The sequence below is a fragment of the Xyrauchen texanus genome, chromosome 17, assembly GCF_025860055.1.
Source record: "Xyrauchen texanus isolate HMW12.3.18 chromosome 17, RBS_HiC_50CHRs, whole genome shotgun sequence".
NCBI classification, from domain to species: Eukaryota; Metazoa; Chordata; class Actinopteri; order Cypriniformes; family Catostomidae; genus Xyrauchen; species Xyrauchen texanus.
The window spans coordinates 19,575,668-19,593,084 of NC_068292.1; the positions used below are offsets into that span (position 1 = coordinate 19,575,668).

Genomic DNA, 17,417 nt, shown 5'->3' on the forward strand with positions numbered 1-17,417 from the left:
AACATCAAATCAATAGAATGGTATCTCCACTATTCTGTAACTGTAATGATCTATTGCTGGTCCAATGAAAGAATACTCTTGCTTGATTAAAAATAGCGTCTTAATTGTGTCTTTTCCTTCTCATTGTTTTAGGCAGTTGGAGCTGCACTCCCCTGACGCTAAGCACACAATAGTAATGCGGTTTAAAGACACAGTATCTGCTCAGACCTGGTTCACTCTCATGCAATCCACCATCACAAACCTCACCAGCAAGGTCATGGGCGAACTCCACGAACATGGGAGTCAAGAGATACGACATCTCGGCTGGCTGGCAGAAAAGGTGAAAACGAAACGAATACATACAATTTGAAAATGCACTTAAAGCTAAAGCAGCAATATCTCCCTGTAGCTCTTGCCTGGTTGTTCAATATAGGTAAGCAGGGTTGAGCCTGGCCAGTACCTGGATGGGAGACCTCCTGGGGAAAACTAAGTTTAATGCTGGAAGAGGTATTAGGGAGGCCACCACGGGTTGCTCACCCATTGGTCTGTGTGGGTACTAATACCCCAGTATAGTGACAGTATACTGTAAAAATGCACCGTCTTTCGGATGAGACTTTAAACTGAGGTCCTGACACTCAGAACACTTCTCGTAAAGAGTAGGTGTGTAACTCTGGTGACCTGGCCAAATTCCCCCCATTTACCCTTCTCAATCATGGCCTCCTAATAATCCCCATTGATTCATTGGCTCTATCACTCCACTTTCTCCTCTCCACCAATAGCTGGTGTGTTGTGATGCACTATGTTGCACACTGGTGGTTATTGAGGAGATTCCCCCTATACTATGTAAAGCACTTTGAGTGCCTAGAAAAGCACTATATAAATGTAAGGAATTAATTATTATTAAAGGGTGTATTATTATACTTTCTCCTATTCCAGCTTAGTCTGCAGAGACAACTATATGCAAGCAATTTGTATGTTTATTTCCCTAACAAATTGTAAAAGTATTGGCTCTGTGGGGCTTCGAGAGCATTGCCGTGTTATTATGAACAACCTGTGCAACCTGACACAGAAACAATGGCTCGACCAATGGTGTCAAAATATCTGTTTGACTAACCAATGGCTGATAACATCATAGTCATTATTTTTTTATTCTGTTTGGTGCTACTAATGTAAATTACATGCTTCAGCTTTACACAATGTGATAAACTTATACAATATGACGAATGTACTAATAATGTTTTTGCCTCTGAGGGAGTGAGTCATAAGAGTTTCTGTTACTTTGCTCAAACCACGAGAACATATAAACACGTACACCAACTCAGCTCCATGTTATTCCAGCTTATGAAAGTATCTGCAGTGTCTTAAATTAACGTTTAAGTAGATCCTCTAAAAATAAATCCAAACCCATTCCTTCAGCTGGTCATTTACCAAATTTGGATAACTTTTTCCATATGGCTAAAAGTAAGCTCTGTGAAGCCAAAGGGATATTTTGTATAAATCCAGCATTAGCTGAAGGTCTTTGCTTTGATGTAAGAAAGTGTTTTGCTGTAAAAGTGTTCTGTCATGATCAGAACCTTGTAGCATTGTAAATAACTTTTACGTTCACCAGTAAAAATTCACCTTTCACGGTCCACAGATGTAAGAAAGACATACACGTATTAAAAGACATGGAGAGTAAATAATGACACACTTTTAGATGTAGACATATTACATGTCCATTTATTTAGTTTTATTCAACATTAAGATTTTAGGTAAAAAAAACACTCAATATTCTGTATTTACAATGGTCTAAAATCTATGTCTCAGGTCTTGTGACTAGTCACAAATTTTCTATTTTTCTTCTTGTTGCCTTCAGTTCGAATTTCGAAAGTTTGTATATTCCCTGTATTCTGCCAGTTAATTATAAAAACTGCATTTGTAATAGTTATGGAAGAATTGGGGGGAATTAAAAAAGAAAATAGTTTTAGATGAGTTATACTTTTAGCATGTCACACTGCAGAACAGTTGAAACTTCTTGAAATTTGTCAACTACCCATATTCATAAAGTGTACACCATGTTAGAGAAAAGTCTCAATAAGCTCTGGTGGGAAACATGGCTAACATTCTTAGGGCTGTAAAGACAGTTCCTCCTATAGAGTTTTTTTTCTCAGAAGTGCTTCTGAGTGGGTAATGTAGCGATTGATGGAGGTTGACTTCTCTCAGTGACCACAGGTTTTTCCTCCCTATTAAATCTTCTTTTCATCGGCTTCTCATTAGCTGTGGCCTGGCATCACCGGCTAATAGAGAGCTGCAGTGATGGTAGGGCTGCGGGCAGCCACATCTCAGCCTGCTCTTTAATGAGAGCTCCCTCGTACCATCTCCTGTTACCAACCTGCCGGCCCCATGATGAATAATTACATGAGGAAAAAGCCTCCAGTTTGCCGAATGCCCACAGACAGCTGCAAGATTTCTTCGTGTGATGGCCGGAGCTTATAACAAGGGCCCGTTTGTGGTTACGAGTCTGCTTCTGATGCACTTGGCCCCACTGGTGTCTGTTTTTAGCTTTCACGATGCAAACTGGCCCTCTGAAGAGCAGCCCTGGGATTTGTGAACACTTGAGTGGCTTGTCAGGCTACCTACCAAGTACTGACGAGTTATCTGTCATAGACACGTCATAGACAAGGGCTTTAGCTGTAAATCAAAACTATCTGGACTGTAGCTCATTAAAGTCAACATAAAATGACATTTGCAACTTTTGTAATGTAACCAGGGGTTGAAACCCTAGAAATATCAGCAATTGAAACCCTAGAAATATCAGCAAATTTGAATGGAAATCAGTTTGATCTTTAGAGCTGCACAATTAATCCCATAAATAATGGCGAAAAGCTGCCACAATTAACTAATGAACAACAATATTAGGGTTTACATGTGAACTTGACCTTTAAGGCACTGTCTTGATATGACTGATTTATAAAATTGCAATATAGTAATCATTGCAATATAGTAGTCAAAATCTCAGTTTTCATCTTGTTTTGATATGTGTAACCAACATAAATGAAGTGCAGAATCCCCTGACAAAATAAACATTTTAATGTACTGTAAATTCTATAAATCAAAATGATTTGCAATTTCAATATCAAGGGAAATAGTCAGCAATTCTGATTTTTGTCATTAACGTGCTGCACTATGAATCTAATGTCATAGAAATTTCTTTCAATTATGTAGTATATTTGGAACAATGTTTCTTTGCAGCAGTCTGCAAGTAGTATATGGTTTATGTACATTCCATCTTCATAAAATGTGCTAATCAAATCACAGCACAAACATTTGCCTCTGGAGATCACTGCTCATTTTGCAGATGCATCAGTTAAAAGTTGGAGAGGCAAGACGGATGTTTAAGCTTTACTTTGTTTTCAGGGTGTTTAGAGTTACTGTTTACACGCAGGAAATTGGTATCAGAGGAGGGTCACCCCTTTGACAGGGTTAATTAAGAAATCTTTTCGATGAGCAAATTAATCGCCAAATTAATTCTGCACTTGACTAGAAACGAGCAGCCAAGTAATTCATTAACAGTGCAGGTAATCAGTCATATGTTTATTATTTGGTAATGTTTTATCTTGCATGAACATACATGTGTTGCTCAAAGTGTTTTGTGTGTGTGTTTCAGACGGAAAGTGAGAGGCAGTGCTGGAAGCCGGTGCTCATGGTGTTGACTGAGAAAGACCTGCTGCTGTTTGACAGTTTGCCACGCATGAGAGAACACTGGCTCAGCCCCTCACACACCTACCCTCTGCTCGCCACACGGTATATACACACACGTAAACACACACACACACACACACACCTACCTTGACACACTCAGTTTAAATCTAAATGACAAATACTTTTAGATTTCTATTGTTTTACTATTAAGCTAACCTTGAATTATAATTACAATAGACTGACACTTACAATGGACTAACCTGGAAAAAATGGATTTTTAGAATATTAACAATGTTTATGAAACTATTTTCCAATTGAGGATATCTTCAATGGTAGGTTATGTCAGATTTAGCTTACTATTGGGGAAAATTTGGCTCCCAAACTAAAGCCAAGTATGTACACAATGACATGTGTTTGTTTTTCTATCGTGTTTGAGACTTTCCATTGACTTTAATTTTATATACTGAGCTAATGATCCATCCTCGAACCCTACCCTTAGCCCAAACCTAACTCTCACACAAACCTTTTAACATTTTTCACTAAGCCATTTTCCATGTGGGAACCATTGGTGTGTCCTTACAGTAAAGGTGATTTCAGGTTTTGCTATCCTTGTGGGGACATTTGGTTCCTTGTGGCATTAGTGTCTTTTTTTTCTTTCATGCAAACACACCTTTGAAAAACCACACATACCACAGTGCACACACCTGCACACACTTCAGTTTAACACATGCCTCCACACACACACACACATATGTGTAAATGCGCACACATTTTGCCAGTTGGCAGTGCTGACCAACAGGGAACTGAAATCCACATAAACTGCAGTCTTTCTCAGCCAGTTGGAAAGAAACAGTACAAAAGCTCTACAGCAATTAAATGCCTGTTGAAGCTGTATAGGGCAGCAGCTATTACTACGTGGTATAGACTAAATACATTTAAAGTCCAAGTTTAATTGGACAACAGCCCAGTTCTCATTCTAGGGAAAATAGGGCAGTTATCTCTGGCTCACTTGGCAGGTGTTCATATTTTGTTGACTCTGAGAGTATAAGCCAAGCTTATTGCTCACAAAATTTCAGGACCTCCTGAGAATGTCTTGGGTAATTTGCAGCATTCTCATAGATGACACTATTTTTGTAAAGTGTATTCAGACGAAGTTTAGATTCAAAGCTGAAGTGTAATTTTAGTGCCATGAGCGGCACAAAATGGAATTGAAAATATAGAGATTGTGTTCTAATCAGTTTCCTGAACTCCCACTTCTCATTTTTCATTGACCAGACAAACAGATAGTCAATCTATGCAGATATTAATCTCTGCATGGTTTACTAATAGTTGTCTCTGCAAATTAAGCTGAGATAGGAGAATGTTTTTTAATACCTCACAAAACACCTTTTTCAATGTGATCTATTTAATTACATGAGACTTATTGTTTGCATTACTTGACAAATAATGAATGTAGGTCAGTTTGAAAATAAATTTGTGTTTTCTGATAATAGGCTAGTGCACTCTGGCCCAGATAAGGGTTCACCGCAGCCTGGTGGTGAGTTATCCTTTGCCACACGGACAGGAACCAGATTGGGTATAGAGGCGCACCTCTTCAGGGTAGAGACCTCCAAGGACCTTTCACTCTGGACCAGGCACATAGTCACTGGCTGTCATGCATCTGCCGAGATGATTAAAGAAGTCACTACCAGTGAGTATGCATCCTATTTTGGATTCTTTTCACAGTACGGATGCCATAAAGGTGCTGTCATTTTACTTTGTCTGCTGGCCGATAGGGTTGTCATCTTGGACTTTTACTGAAACACAGGGGCATGGATGCAGCACCACACAAAGCAGTAGTACTAATGGAGAAATGCCCTAATCACAGTCAGTCATTTATTTGGTGAGGCAAAGTGTCCAATAACAGGCTGTTACTGAGATAAAATTAATGGTTTTCAGCTGGTCATGCAATTTTTACATGTACACCCCCATGAGGCAACCCTTTATGTAAGATAAAACAACTTTTATAAGGCTTGTGAACATGCATGATTTTAAACATATCAAAGTATTATTCAATTCTTTGTGTTAATTGTTGTAAGGAGGAAAAATAATAGTATAAAGTGGCTGCACGAAAAACATAAACGACATGGTTTTAAAATGAAACAACATGACTGTACATACACCATTGCACTGAGTCTGAAATAATTTACAGTAATAATTATTTTTTTATATATATATATGTTGGCTAAATGTATCTTTTTGACTGGATGCTGAACAAATTATTCAGGAATCCAAATCCGTCATCAGAATCGAGAATTTTTTCTTGAATATTTGACACTTGTGTTTAGGTGCATTAGACTTGGTGTGAACAGGCTTGTAATGTCTATGTATCTGAAGTGATGCTGCCCTTTATTAGTGCATGCAGTCTGCTTTGAAATTTTCTGTAGAGCAATAAGTTTCAGTTTTCTATATTTAATAGTAGTCTGGAACTTCACAATATGTGTGGATTCGTTCCCACCCAGGACAAATCTGACTTGTAAATAAATGAGTAAAATGACACTGGACATCTGGCTTCCTCTGTTGTGTGCTTACATTTAGTTGTCCTGCTGTGGTTTCTGTGATATACAGGTAGGTCAAATTTTGATTTTAGAGCTCTCTCACTTCCTTGCAAAGATAAATGCAACTCTGCTCACTGATGTCTTAGTCTCTGCCTCCTGTGAAGATCGTATTGAGAAATCCCCAAAGTTCTGTGCTGCGCTACAATATTTCTGTTTTGGATGAGTCTGTGCGTTATTCATACTGAAGTCATTAAAGTAGAGCGTATTTTTAGAACGGAATGCCATGGCAGAGATCCTGTGTGGTCTCAATGCAACAGGCAAGGGGCACCGTGCAAAGCATTCTGGGAATTGAAGCTCTCAGACAGTCCCTTAGCTTGGACTGATAGGAAATTGTCTGCAGTTGCTGGACACGCAGTAAGTCTCTGGAGATTATAGCTCATTATTTGGAAATCTTGCGGTTTTCCCCTTCTGCTTCCTTGTGCTGCCAAATTATCTAAATGATATTTTCACTATTCTAAGATCAGGCTGTAAGATAATTTCCACTTACCCTTCAAAACTAGAAGGACAAGTAGACAGATTAAACTGAACACTGTAAAATCTTAAACTGGATAGTTCTGCCTCTAAAATCTGATTGGATGAAATACGTTCAAAGCAGTTGTGAAATGACTATAAACACTCACAATCTATAATATTAACCCATTAACAGACAGGAACATAAAAATATCTCAGAACCGTATTAATAATTATACTACAGGTCTGCTGAATGCTTGATTCTGATTGGTTGATGGACGCACTAAGGTGTGCAATTATTTTTTAGTAAACGCATGGCTATGAAGTAGTTCCAGGTCTTGACCACATAAAGGTTTCATATTACTTCGCCAAATTATTATTTCAAAGAGCCCTACAGGCTACCACAGCATAATAACCATATAAAAAAGATATTGGTTAAAGCAAATCAGTTAAGAATGTCAATCAATTTCTATAATATCCAAAATTGTTTAAAATATTTTGTTGAAAAGTGCCCTTGCGCTCCTCGTCTCACCCGCACTTACACATGCACACACACACATTGAGACTCATGTCGCAACCAACAAATAGAGCCACACCCCCCGCAACTTGATCAATACAACAGTTTCTATTATCTGAAATAACTTTGAATATGTGAAACTTTAATGTTTTAATGTATTGCACCCTAATCAGCCTCACATAGCTATATCGCAAAGCACCGTGCTACCCCTCCACCTCTCTCTCGCTCGCTCACACGCACGCACGTATGCACACACACAAACACACACACTACCTTGTTGCTCCAATGCCAAAAAGCTGCGCATCTTCTGTTGCTAGTTCTAAAGTGACGTTTTCGAACTAGCAACGGAGTATTGAGCTGTATCAAAGCTAGATACACTTGATCAATACAATGATTTATATGATCTGGAATTTCTGTGGGAGCGTGAGGTTGTTTCCCACAGATATTGCAGAAAATATAGAAGTTTTATTGATCAAGTGTATCTTGCTCTGATACAGCTCAAGCCTTTGTTGCTAGTTCTACAACCTCCCCCTCTCTTTCCACACCCACACATGTGGACACACATACATTATACGCATTACGCACACACTTAAACAGAGCCGTGTTGTCAGCGCACACCTGCATCTCCAGTGGGTTTGAAATCAGTTGTTAAGGTTTACAACGGAAATATGGCGAGACTAGCTGCTGCTGAGAAGAGCTTAAACTTACATCTTGGCGATTTTGAACTGATGTTACTACTGATGAGAGCTGCAACAAATAAAGGTAATCCCACAGACGAACTCTCTCAGTTTCTGAGCTTCTCTCTTTCGATCCCTCAAAAACAAACTTGCACACATACTCTCACAGTGCTCCAGTAAAGCGGCACAAGCCTTGCAATCCTCTGTTGCTAGTTCTAATGTGACGTTTTCAAGCAACGAAGGCTTGAGCTATATCAGAGCAAGTTGCTGAATCCATGGCGGAAGAAAGTAGTTCCACTCACAAGAGCATTTTAGGGACAAAACCCTGAACTACTGATAATGCATACCAGAGTTGTCGTTGCGCATCGTGACCACATTGCCACCTCGGGTGTGCATTCTTTTTCAATGATTCAGCAGTTCATTGTCCATTAATCATTGCTTAACTTCATTCAGATTCAAATAATAAGTTAATGACAAAAAAGTTAATGACATTTCCTATATTCTATTTTATTTTAATAGGATTCACATATCAATTCCAAATTTCAGCATATAAAAAATAAATTCCTGGAAATGTAAAAAAAAAAGTCAGACATTTTATAGTAAATATAAATATTTCTTGTAACGCACCCCTTACGTAAAATCACTGTAACACACATGACTTATTGCTTTAATAATTAATGGTGATTTGGTTGTCGTATGTGAAAAACAAAAACAAAGTCATGTGCTCTAAAAGATCTACTGAACAAAAAACAATAAAAAATAGACTGACCTTATTACAACACACCTAAATGCATACATCTGAGAGAACAGGATAATTGCTTTCCGTTTGTAGTAAAGAGCAACAGATGCATCCTCTCAAAACAAACCTGACTATATTGCATATTAGATTGGATTTTTAATGTGTAAAACAAAAATGGTAACATGTCACAATAAGGTTCTTTTTGTTAACATTAGTTAATATATTGCATCAACTACAGTAATCTTAACTAATACAACTTTTCTTTCAAATGCATTATATATTTTTAAATTAACATTAACAAAGATTTTAAATGCTGTTCATTGTTAGTTAATGTTAACTAATGATAACGATTGCAATGTGTTACCAAATAAATCTCTAAAAATGATTCTATTTGCATAAAAAAATTTTTTGAATTAGAATAAAATTAGAAATGTATGGGAAAGGCACATGATTTGGCTGCCAATATTCCTGTACCTGTGTCTTAACATTCTAATCTATTGCTCTCCACTGAATGTATTTATTTATTTCAGTTCATTTTGTTGGTCCTGTAAAAATGGACATACCATCTTATATTTGATGTTGACCACCAGACTCCGAAATAAAGATTCAGTCCGTGATAACAAATAGTCTGAACAACAATAAGCTATTACTGTAGAAAAAAAATGATAAGAATAGAAAAGCCCCAGGCCTCATGAGTGCTGAGAGTAGTAACCTTCTGTGGCGCTTTCAAAAATCGCCGTTTGTTTGATCGGGCTGACAAAGCAACATTGACTTAACCAATGCCGTTTAGAGTGAGACTAAATGTTTGCTCAACCAGTAGAAGGTTGGGGATTGTTTTGAAAAAAATTTAAATATGGAACTCTACTGGTGTAGATATTACATTGCAGCTTTAAGATGATCGGAACGAACATTTGCTCTGAAAAAATGTACTTTGTGTGAGTAGGCCTTAAACGGCCCTTGGCAGCCTAAAGCGTTGATTAGAGTCTTGGCGTGTTGTTTGAAGAAGAAATGTTAGAAGGTGGTAGTGCCTACCAGTTGGTTTGAAAAGCTTGCATAGACACAAATAGAAGGGAAACATGTTTACTGCGTTATTGCAAAGCTGTTTTACTTTAAGCGACCAAACCTGAACAACCAATGCAAGTTCACGTATGGTTATGGACTAAAAGCCTCCCTCTCTAAGGTTACAGTATTGTTAAGAGAAACATGGGAACAATATCCTGAAATCACCACTTTTTCACTTCCAAGAACCTCGAATTTCCCCTAAAGAAATGTACAGTTGTGTGAGTACTTAATCTGTCAATGTTATTCAGATTCATTAAGTATATTGCAGAACAAGCAGATGCTTTTGCAGAGACATGATGATCTAATCGGCCTAATGGACTGCCAAAGCAGAGGAGTTTCTCGAAGACTAATGTGAAAAGAGCACACTAGCCTTGCAATTACCAGGTCAAAGAGCGATTCCGAAAGCTTTACTGGGGCAAATGGAGGGAACAGCAGAAGAGTATCACTGGCACGCTCACAATAGACAGAGTAACCGTAGGTTTCCACACATCCCATAGTGCCTGATGAGCTGTATTTAAATGTATTGGAACAGTGTCACTGGATACTTGCAGTTCTGTGATGTATTGGATGGCACTAGGGAGGTATTGTGCTGAGATTAATGGTGATGAATGATGAACCAGTTATCAAGCAGATCAAAGGACAGTTTTTCCTCAGATTTGTTTCTCTTCCATTTCATTTAATCCTCGGTAGAATGCATGGATTGATCGATCAAAAAGTTTAAATAATCCGTGCTTAACCTCTCTTTTATTTATCTCCTGTGGATTTGTAAAACACTTGTGTAAAAAGTATTTTAAGTAACAGACACAATAAAAGTTTTTATATTCCTTATTTCTTTATACATATGTCAAATTACATTAGATCCAATCTTTTAACTCATGTCATGACTATTTAAATCTATTAAAAGTTTTGCATATCTGGCCAAAAAAATACCAGGATACGTCAAAACGATGCAGAAGGCACTGTTTAAACTGCAGAACATGAAATAATTATGGTATTCATGCTGTATATGGAGTTGTATATTATAATATATATATATTTGTGTGTATTTTGCTCATTTCAGGCTGTATGTATCAGGGTCAGGACTGTCGGTTGGTCATTCACTATGATCGAGGTTTCTCTGTGATAGCAGACGGAGAGGACAACACTCTGGCCCAGCCTCTTTTTAGCTACCCATTCGAAAAGCTGAAGATGTCTGCTGATGACGGCGTGCGGATCCTCTATTTGGACTTTGGAGGGAAAGAGGGTGAAATTGTGAGTAAAATCTGACATCTTCATAGGTTTATTGAGCACCAACAAAATCACTTGTCATCCAAACTTGAGTGTTGTCATAGGGAAACTCATGCTATTTTTTATGCTATAAAATTATAATTAGCCACTAATCACTTCCTGCATTTCAGTGTCCATGGAGAAAGGGATGGTTTGTAAAACTGAGCAACATAATGAATATCACTAAGATTTTAATGCACTTTTTTGTGGCCTTTAAGTTTCTTAATAAGCATGTCATTGCTTCAATTACATGACTAATTTAAAATTATGTGGAATTACATCGACCAATTTTGCAGTCCCTCCTTGCCTTGTGACTCACAAATACGAGAACTTTGAATCTTTTTGATGGCATTCTTATATAAACTTAAGTTGCAAAAAATGGTATCAATATTCATTTTTGTGAATCAGTTCAAACATCAGTTTTTTATCGATTCTAAATTCTGATGATTATCGGAAAACATCAAGATATATGTAGGTCATTGACAAATAATGTTGTCCGAGGTGATAAAAATTTGAAATCTTTTAGTCTAGTTTAAAACGGGTCAAGTTCGTATAAATTTAATATTTGTATTCATGTTTCTGTCAGATTTAAAAAAAAAAAAAAAAAAAAGATAATTTATAGCATTTTCTACAAAAACATTATTTAATCAATTTAAAACTGCCAAGTGGTATAACCATCAAGTAAAAGATGTTAAAGGGATGGTTCACCCAAAACATTTAAATTCGCTCATGATTTCCATGATGTGTATGACTTTATTCTGCGGAACACAAATTAAGATTTTCAGAAGAATATTTCAGCTCAGTAGGTCCTCACAATGAAAGTGAATGGGTGCCAAAATGTTGAAGACAAAAATCCACATAAAGGCAGCATAAAAGTAATCCATATGACTCCAGTGGGTAAATCCATGTGTTCAGACACAAAATGATAAGTGTGGGTGAGAAACAGATCAATATTTATGTAATTTTTATCATACATTCTCCTCTCTGCCCAGTAGGGGGCGATATGCATTCAGACTGCGAATCACCAAAAGCAGAATGGGAAAGTGAAACTGAAGTGGAGATTGAACAGGGAGGAGAATTTATTGTAAAAAAACTAAAATTCTCATCCACACCTATCATATCGCTTCTGAAGACATGGATTTAACCACTGGAGTTGTCTGGAGTAATTTTATGTTGCCCTTTCGTTGATTTTGGAGATTTTGGCACCCATTACTTGCATTGTATGGACCTACAGAGCTGAAATATTATTTTAAAATTCTTTATTTTGTGTTGTGCAGATGAAAGAAAGTCATGCACATCTGAGATAACATGAGGGTGAGTAAATTATGAGAGAATTTTCATTTTTGGGTGAACTATCCCTTTAAAATACTTTCACTTTGAATATACACAAGTGAGTACAACTTAATACATTTTAAAATGTGAACTAATATGTCTTTCAAACAACATATGTTTTAAGAATTTCAGCTTTTAATGAGAACTGTATTTATTTTTTATTTATTTATTGTGTCCACACGGTTACACCACTTACATTTTTGATAATGTATTGACCCATATTAACTATATCACCACCCCTACTGTACCCAGCCCCTGCTGTGAGGAATTCCTCACAACAGGAAATTATGCAAGTCTGTACTGACAGACAGTTTCTCTGGAAGTGCAATTTCCTGTGAAGACCTGTCCTATCGTGATTTCAATGTGTTTGTCATATCAGGAACTTCCTTTCATTACTTAATACCTTTTGTTTTATTCTATTCACAGCATCTGGACTTGCACTCCTGTCCTAAACCTATTGTTTTTATCCTCCACTCCTTCCTATCTGCCAAGATAGCAAGACTAGGATTGGTAGCCTGAGATCAAATTTTATAGACTGAAACAGTGACGTGACCATTCCAGCATGGAGAAAGGAGATCCAGGACATGGTGGAATTCACAAGACTGAAAGAGGGCACTGAAGCAGAACTGATGCTGTAGTAAATCACGCCTCTTACTGATTTTAAATAACATTTCAGTAATGATAATCTTTATGTATTTTCAGAAAAATTATAGTGAAATCAAATTTCACATACACTGATTTTCTAAGAAAAAGGATCAAACTATACAATGAACACTAACTTGTGTTTGGAACTAAAGTAATACTGGAAGTATTATTTTAGAATCCAATACATGCTACATTTTTTGATGGCAGCGTATTCAGCACTTACAATAATATTAACTTTAATGTAACGTTTAGAGGGAAGGACCCATCTGTATGACAGCTGTCTGAGTAATTAGATCTGTCTGGGAGTTCACGTGGATTAAAGAAAGGCTAGTTTTAAACACTGTTAATGCACATAAAAGTCAAACAGCCTGAAAACAGTTGTCTTGTTTTGTTTCTGGTGCTTTTACTTGGGAGATTTGCTACACTGATAGTTCAGCAGAATAAACAAGGTCATTCTAGAGCACTGGTCATCAAAGAGACATGTCAACAAACTGTCTGGTTTCACAAGGCCTTTGTGTCAAAAGGGGAAATTGAGACAGGGTCAGCCCTCCCCTTCAGTATCAGTGCTGTATCTGCTTTCACTGGCAAATGGAGTTTTGATTACATTTACAAGCAGTTTTCCTCTAGAATTTTGCATCCTGTAGGAACTTCTTAGCTTAAAGGGATAGTTCACCCAAAACATGAATCTTCTCCTAAATGATTCAACATTGCATGACATACAGGCATGTACACAAGCACATCTACTATGGTTGAGGCTCAGATTTGCACTCTATGGCCTGTAGTCATATTTAGCTTCACTGTGCACAAACAAAAGCCTTTCAATGTCAGTTTATAAATTAGAGCACTTGAGAGTTTCCAAGTTAACCAGCAATTAGTGTGTCCATTGTCGGGCACTGAGAGTTCCCAGAGCACTGCCTTTTTGTAGGGGCTATGGATTTGGGGACAGCAGGGCCCCAGTGGAACAGCCTTTGTCTGGTCTCTAAACTGTCATTGCCACATTTCAGCAGGCATGTCCCAGGAATGGAGGGAGCTGGGAATATGTTGAATCACTCAATTCATGGATTTTTATTTAATTTCCCCCCAAAGTCCACCTATCTAAACAATGATCATTATGACAGTTTTTTTACCCCCTCACTGACCTCTAAAATTAAATTGGCTGTTTAAGCTGCGGTGACTTCAAGACTTTATAAATGCCCTCTTCGCATGAAAAATAAGGTTTAGGAATTTTGTACTTTTGCTATCACACTACATTCCATTTCTTCTATTCATATGCATTTGAAAATGGAAGTTAGGAAACCCAAGCTTATGCAAAGAAATGTGCCATTCCATTGCTTGCCAAAGTTGAAGTTTGTGCTATCTCTGACCTGTGAAATCATATGACATGAAGACGTGTGACCAATAGAAGATTAAAATGGAGTTCTTAACAAAAGTTCGGGAGGACCATGTTCATTTAATACAACCAATCAACACTGGAACAAGTGTATATGAACTGCTGCTTACCTCTGTCCTGCGACAGATCTTCCAGGATCCCTCCACCATCCCAACTCCCCCTTCATGGCTAGTTACCACTAAATCAGACAAGGAAGTCTGGAGGGTTCCTCGGGTCGAGTCTCGAGTTCAAGCCCTCCATTATGGACAGCGAGCCACAAATGTTTTCCTTCTCTTCATTTCAAAGATTATATGAACATGTGAACTCATGAAATGTGCTTTTGATCTCTTGGCTTAATACAAAGAAACAATATGAATGCTGTACATATTTCACAGATGCATGTTTTTATTGATGCATGAAAGTGGAATGATTGTATATTTTAACAGTTTGAATAGTTCTCGCCTGCCCGAGAGTATGACATAGTTTGTTGCAGGGTCAGAGGAAAATTTGCATGCTTAAAAAAAGCAATGTGATCGTGACTTTACTCACAAGCTGCAGATTTTGGTGTCTGTCCAATAGTTTTTTATCTGGCTGATGCACAAACAGTTATGATCGGATTGAAATAATCAAGGACCTTGACAACACTGGGATTTTTTCCTAACACTGAAATGTTTTGGAAGGAAATGCAGCGTGGTTGGGAGCTACACAGCCAGGAACAGTACAAGGTTTTGTTCTTCCCACATTTTACACTTATAATTCTTTGTTTTGGAATAATAGTATTAAACTTGTTTCCTCATTACCTCACTGTGACTGGGCGGGGCAAGTTTCTGAACACAGAATAGGCATAATTGACATGTAATTGTGGGTAGTTCAGTGTTCAAATGGATTAATCTGATTTCAGAAGTACAGAATGAGACTGAGCTGTTTCAAAAAAAGTGTTTTTACATTTTTTTATTATTTCATAGTACTAGATGTACAAATACAATTATATCAAAACAAAACAGGTTGAAAAAGTGGTGAGAGAATTTTACCCACACAGACCAAATTTGCTTCAAAATATGTATTTTTTCCATATTGGGAAACTAATCAATCATAATTGTATCAAATAGGAACCAAATCCTAATTAAAAATGTGAATACTACATGAGAATACAGCAGGTCCGTTGATAGGCAGCTAGTGAGTTCAGATTGCATGTTGCCTTCAAGGGCTCTCAAGGTTGCCAATTTAATGTGCGAGCCCTCCCTCTTTTCTCATCACCCTTCTGGGCAGCAAGGAGTAAGAACAATGGCCCTGTGTGGGAGTGGAATGTGTCTGGCGACTCAGCCAAATGAGACACCCCTAAACTTCTCTGGGCAGAGAGTACCAGAAAGCACCTCAGAGTTTAAAATTCTTAATAACCTCTGACCAATGTGCCCTTTAGACCCCAATGCCTCAAACTACTCCGAGATCTGTAGTAATTCAGCAACGATACATTTTATGTATGGTCAATATGGTAGAGAACCAAACAATGAGGTGGTCATCTCATTATGGGGTTTTGGAAAACTGTTTCTTGATTCATGCTTGAATGGTGACTTGAGTAAACGTTGATTACTGAAATGGGATGTGGTGATTAGGCCAGAAACACACACTCTCGTTGATTTTTATGGTGCAAAACAGTCTCTCATAAAATGCGCAACCTAATTTAGCTGTTTGTGTGTGATGTCAACAGCTCTGAAATAATTTATGCCTTTTGTTTTTCTTAAAGGGACAGTTCACCCAAAAATAAAATTTCTCTCAATATTTGCTCACCCTCATGATATCCCAGGTGTGCGTGACTTACTTTCTTCACCAAAACACATTTGAAGAAAAATATCTTAGCTCAGTAAGTCCTTAAAATGCAAGTGAATGACGATTTCTCTTTTGAAGGTCCAAAAATCTCAGACAGACAGCATAAATGTCATCAATACAACTACAGCTTTTAAATGTCTTCTACAGCAAAACAAACACATTTGGTGCAAAAAAAGATTAAATATTTAAGTACTTTTTAAACAATAATCCAACATGAGGGTATGTTTCAAGAGAGGGTGGAGTCCAAGCGGTCTCTCGTGTGACGTATTCGCGTTGTCAACCAAGTTACTGTACAACGTTCTTCGTCTTGTAAACAGTGCTGCTCTTCCGGATGTGACACACATGCGTCAGTTCTCATGTTTCAAATGCGATTATGTCACACGGGCGTACTGTTCCTCAACAGAAGCATGATTTAGAGTTAAACAAATAACTAAAATATTTATCTTTTTTGCACCAAACGCGATCATGTCGCTTTAGAAGACATTAATTTAACAGCTGGTGTTGTATTGATGACATTTATGCTGACTGTTTGTGATTTTTGGAGCCTCAAAAGAAAAATCTACATTCACTTGCATTTTAAGGACCTACTGAGCTAAGATATTTTTCTATTTTTCTTCAAATGTGTTCTGGTGAAGAAAGAGTCATACACACACCTGGGACGGTGAGGGTATAATGAGTGAAATACAATTTTTGGGTGAACTATCTCTTTAAAATTAGACCACTTGAGGGTTCATGATATCTTGTCTCCAGTGAAGGCCATATAATAAAAGCATTAAATAAAATGAAAAATAAAAAAGTTTAATACATAAAATATACAATTATTAAACATACATTTAAATGAAAGAAAAAGCACAGAACAAATTTACACAGAAAAGTGTAATTTATGTACATATTTCCATAGAGAGGAATTTTGAAACTGTGAGAAGATAAACCTCTTCATTTTGTAGCATCATGTTGTTTCTTATCAGAACGGTTTCCTCCTGCAGGTTGATCTCTGTCACTTGTTAATTTGCACCGAAAAAAAATCTTCTGCTCATCTTTTAGATGATTTCTCTACAACCCATTCAATCACCTGTGGATGAAAACAGAAGCAGGATGTAAAATACATGTACACAAATGGCATTTATATGTACATATACATGCAGACGAACATCCATTAATGTGGTTACACAAAAATCACTAACAAGCCTTCTAATTAATCAATGTTCCAGGATATATTAAGATGACTGCCTTGGTTTTGTCTTCAGCTGTTTAACAAGTTTGAGGGCAACTTGCA

The 17,417-nt window shown here is 37.3% G+C and overlaps 2 protein-coding genes across 2 annotated transcripts in view; one reads left to right on the forward strand and one right to left on the reverse strand.

Moving 5' to 3' along the window:
* LOC127657573 (beta-1-syntrophin-like) overlaps positions 1-14,689 on the forward strand; it is a 32,703-nt gene extending 18,014 nt beyond the window's left edge. Inside the window, exons 3-7 of the mRNA XM_052146430.1 lie at positions 133-319; positions 3,626-3,762; positions 5,154-5,350; positions 10,763-10,953; positions 12,727-14,689. Of these exons, the coding sequence (XP_052002390.1) occupies positions 133-319; positions 3,626-3,762; positions 5,154-5,350; positions 10,763-10,953; positions 12,727-12,819 (805 nt within the window). The 3' untranslated portion in view covers positions 12,820-14,689. The remainder of the gene's footprint in view (positions 1-132; positions 320-3,625; positions 3,763-5,153; positions 5,351-10,762; positions 10,954-12,726) is intronic.
* A 2,003-nt stretch (positions 14,690-16,692) lies between these two features.
* LOC127657577 (mdm2-binding protein-like) overlaps positions 16,693-17,417 on the reverse strand; it is a 37,946-nt gene continuing 37,221 nt past the window's right edge. Inside the window, exon 22 of the mRNA XM_052146434.1 lies at positions 16,693-17,213. Within this exon, the coding sequence (XP_052002394.1) occupies positions 17,175-17,213 (39 nt within the window). The 3' untranslated portion in view covers positions 16,693-17,174. The remainder of the gene's footprint in view (positions 17,214-17,417) is intronic.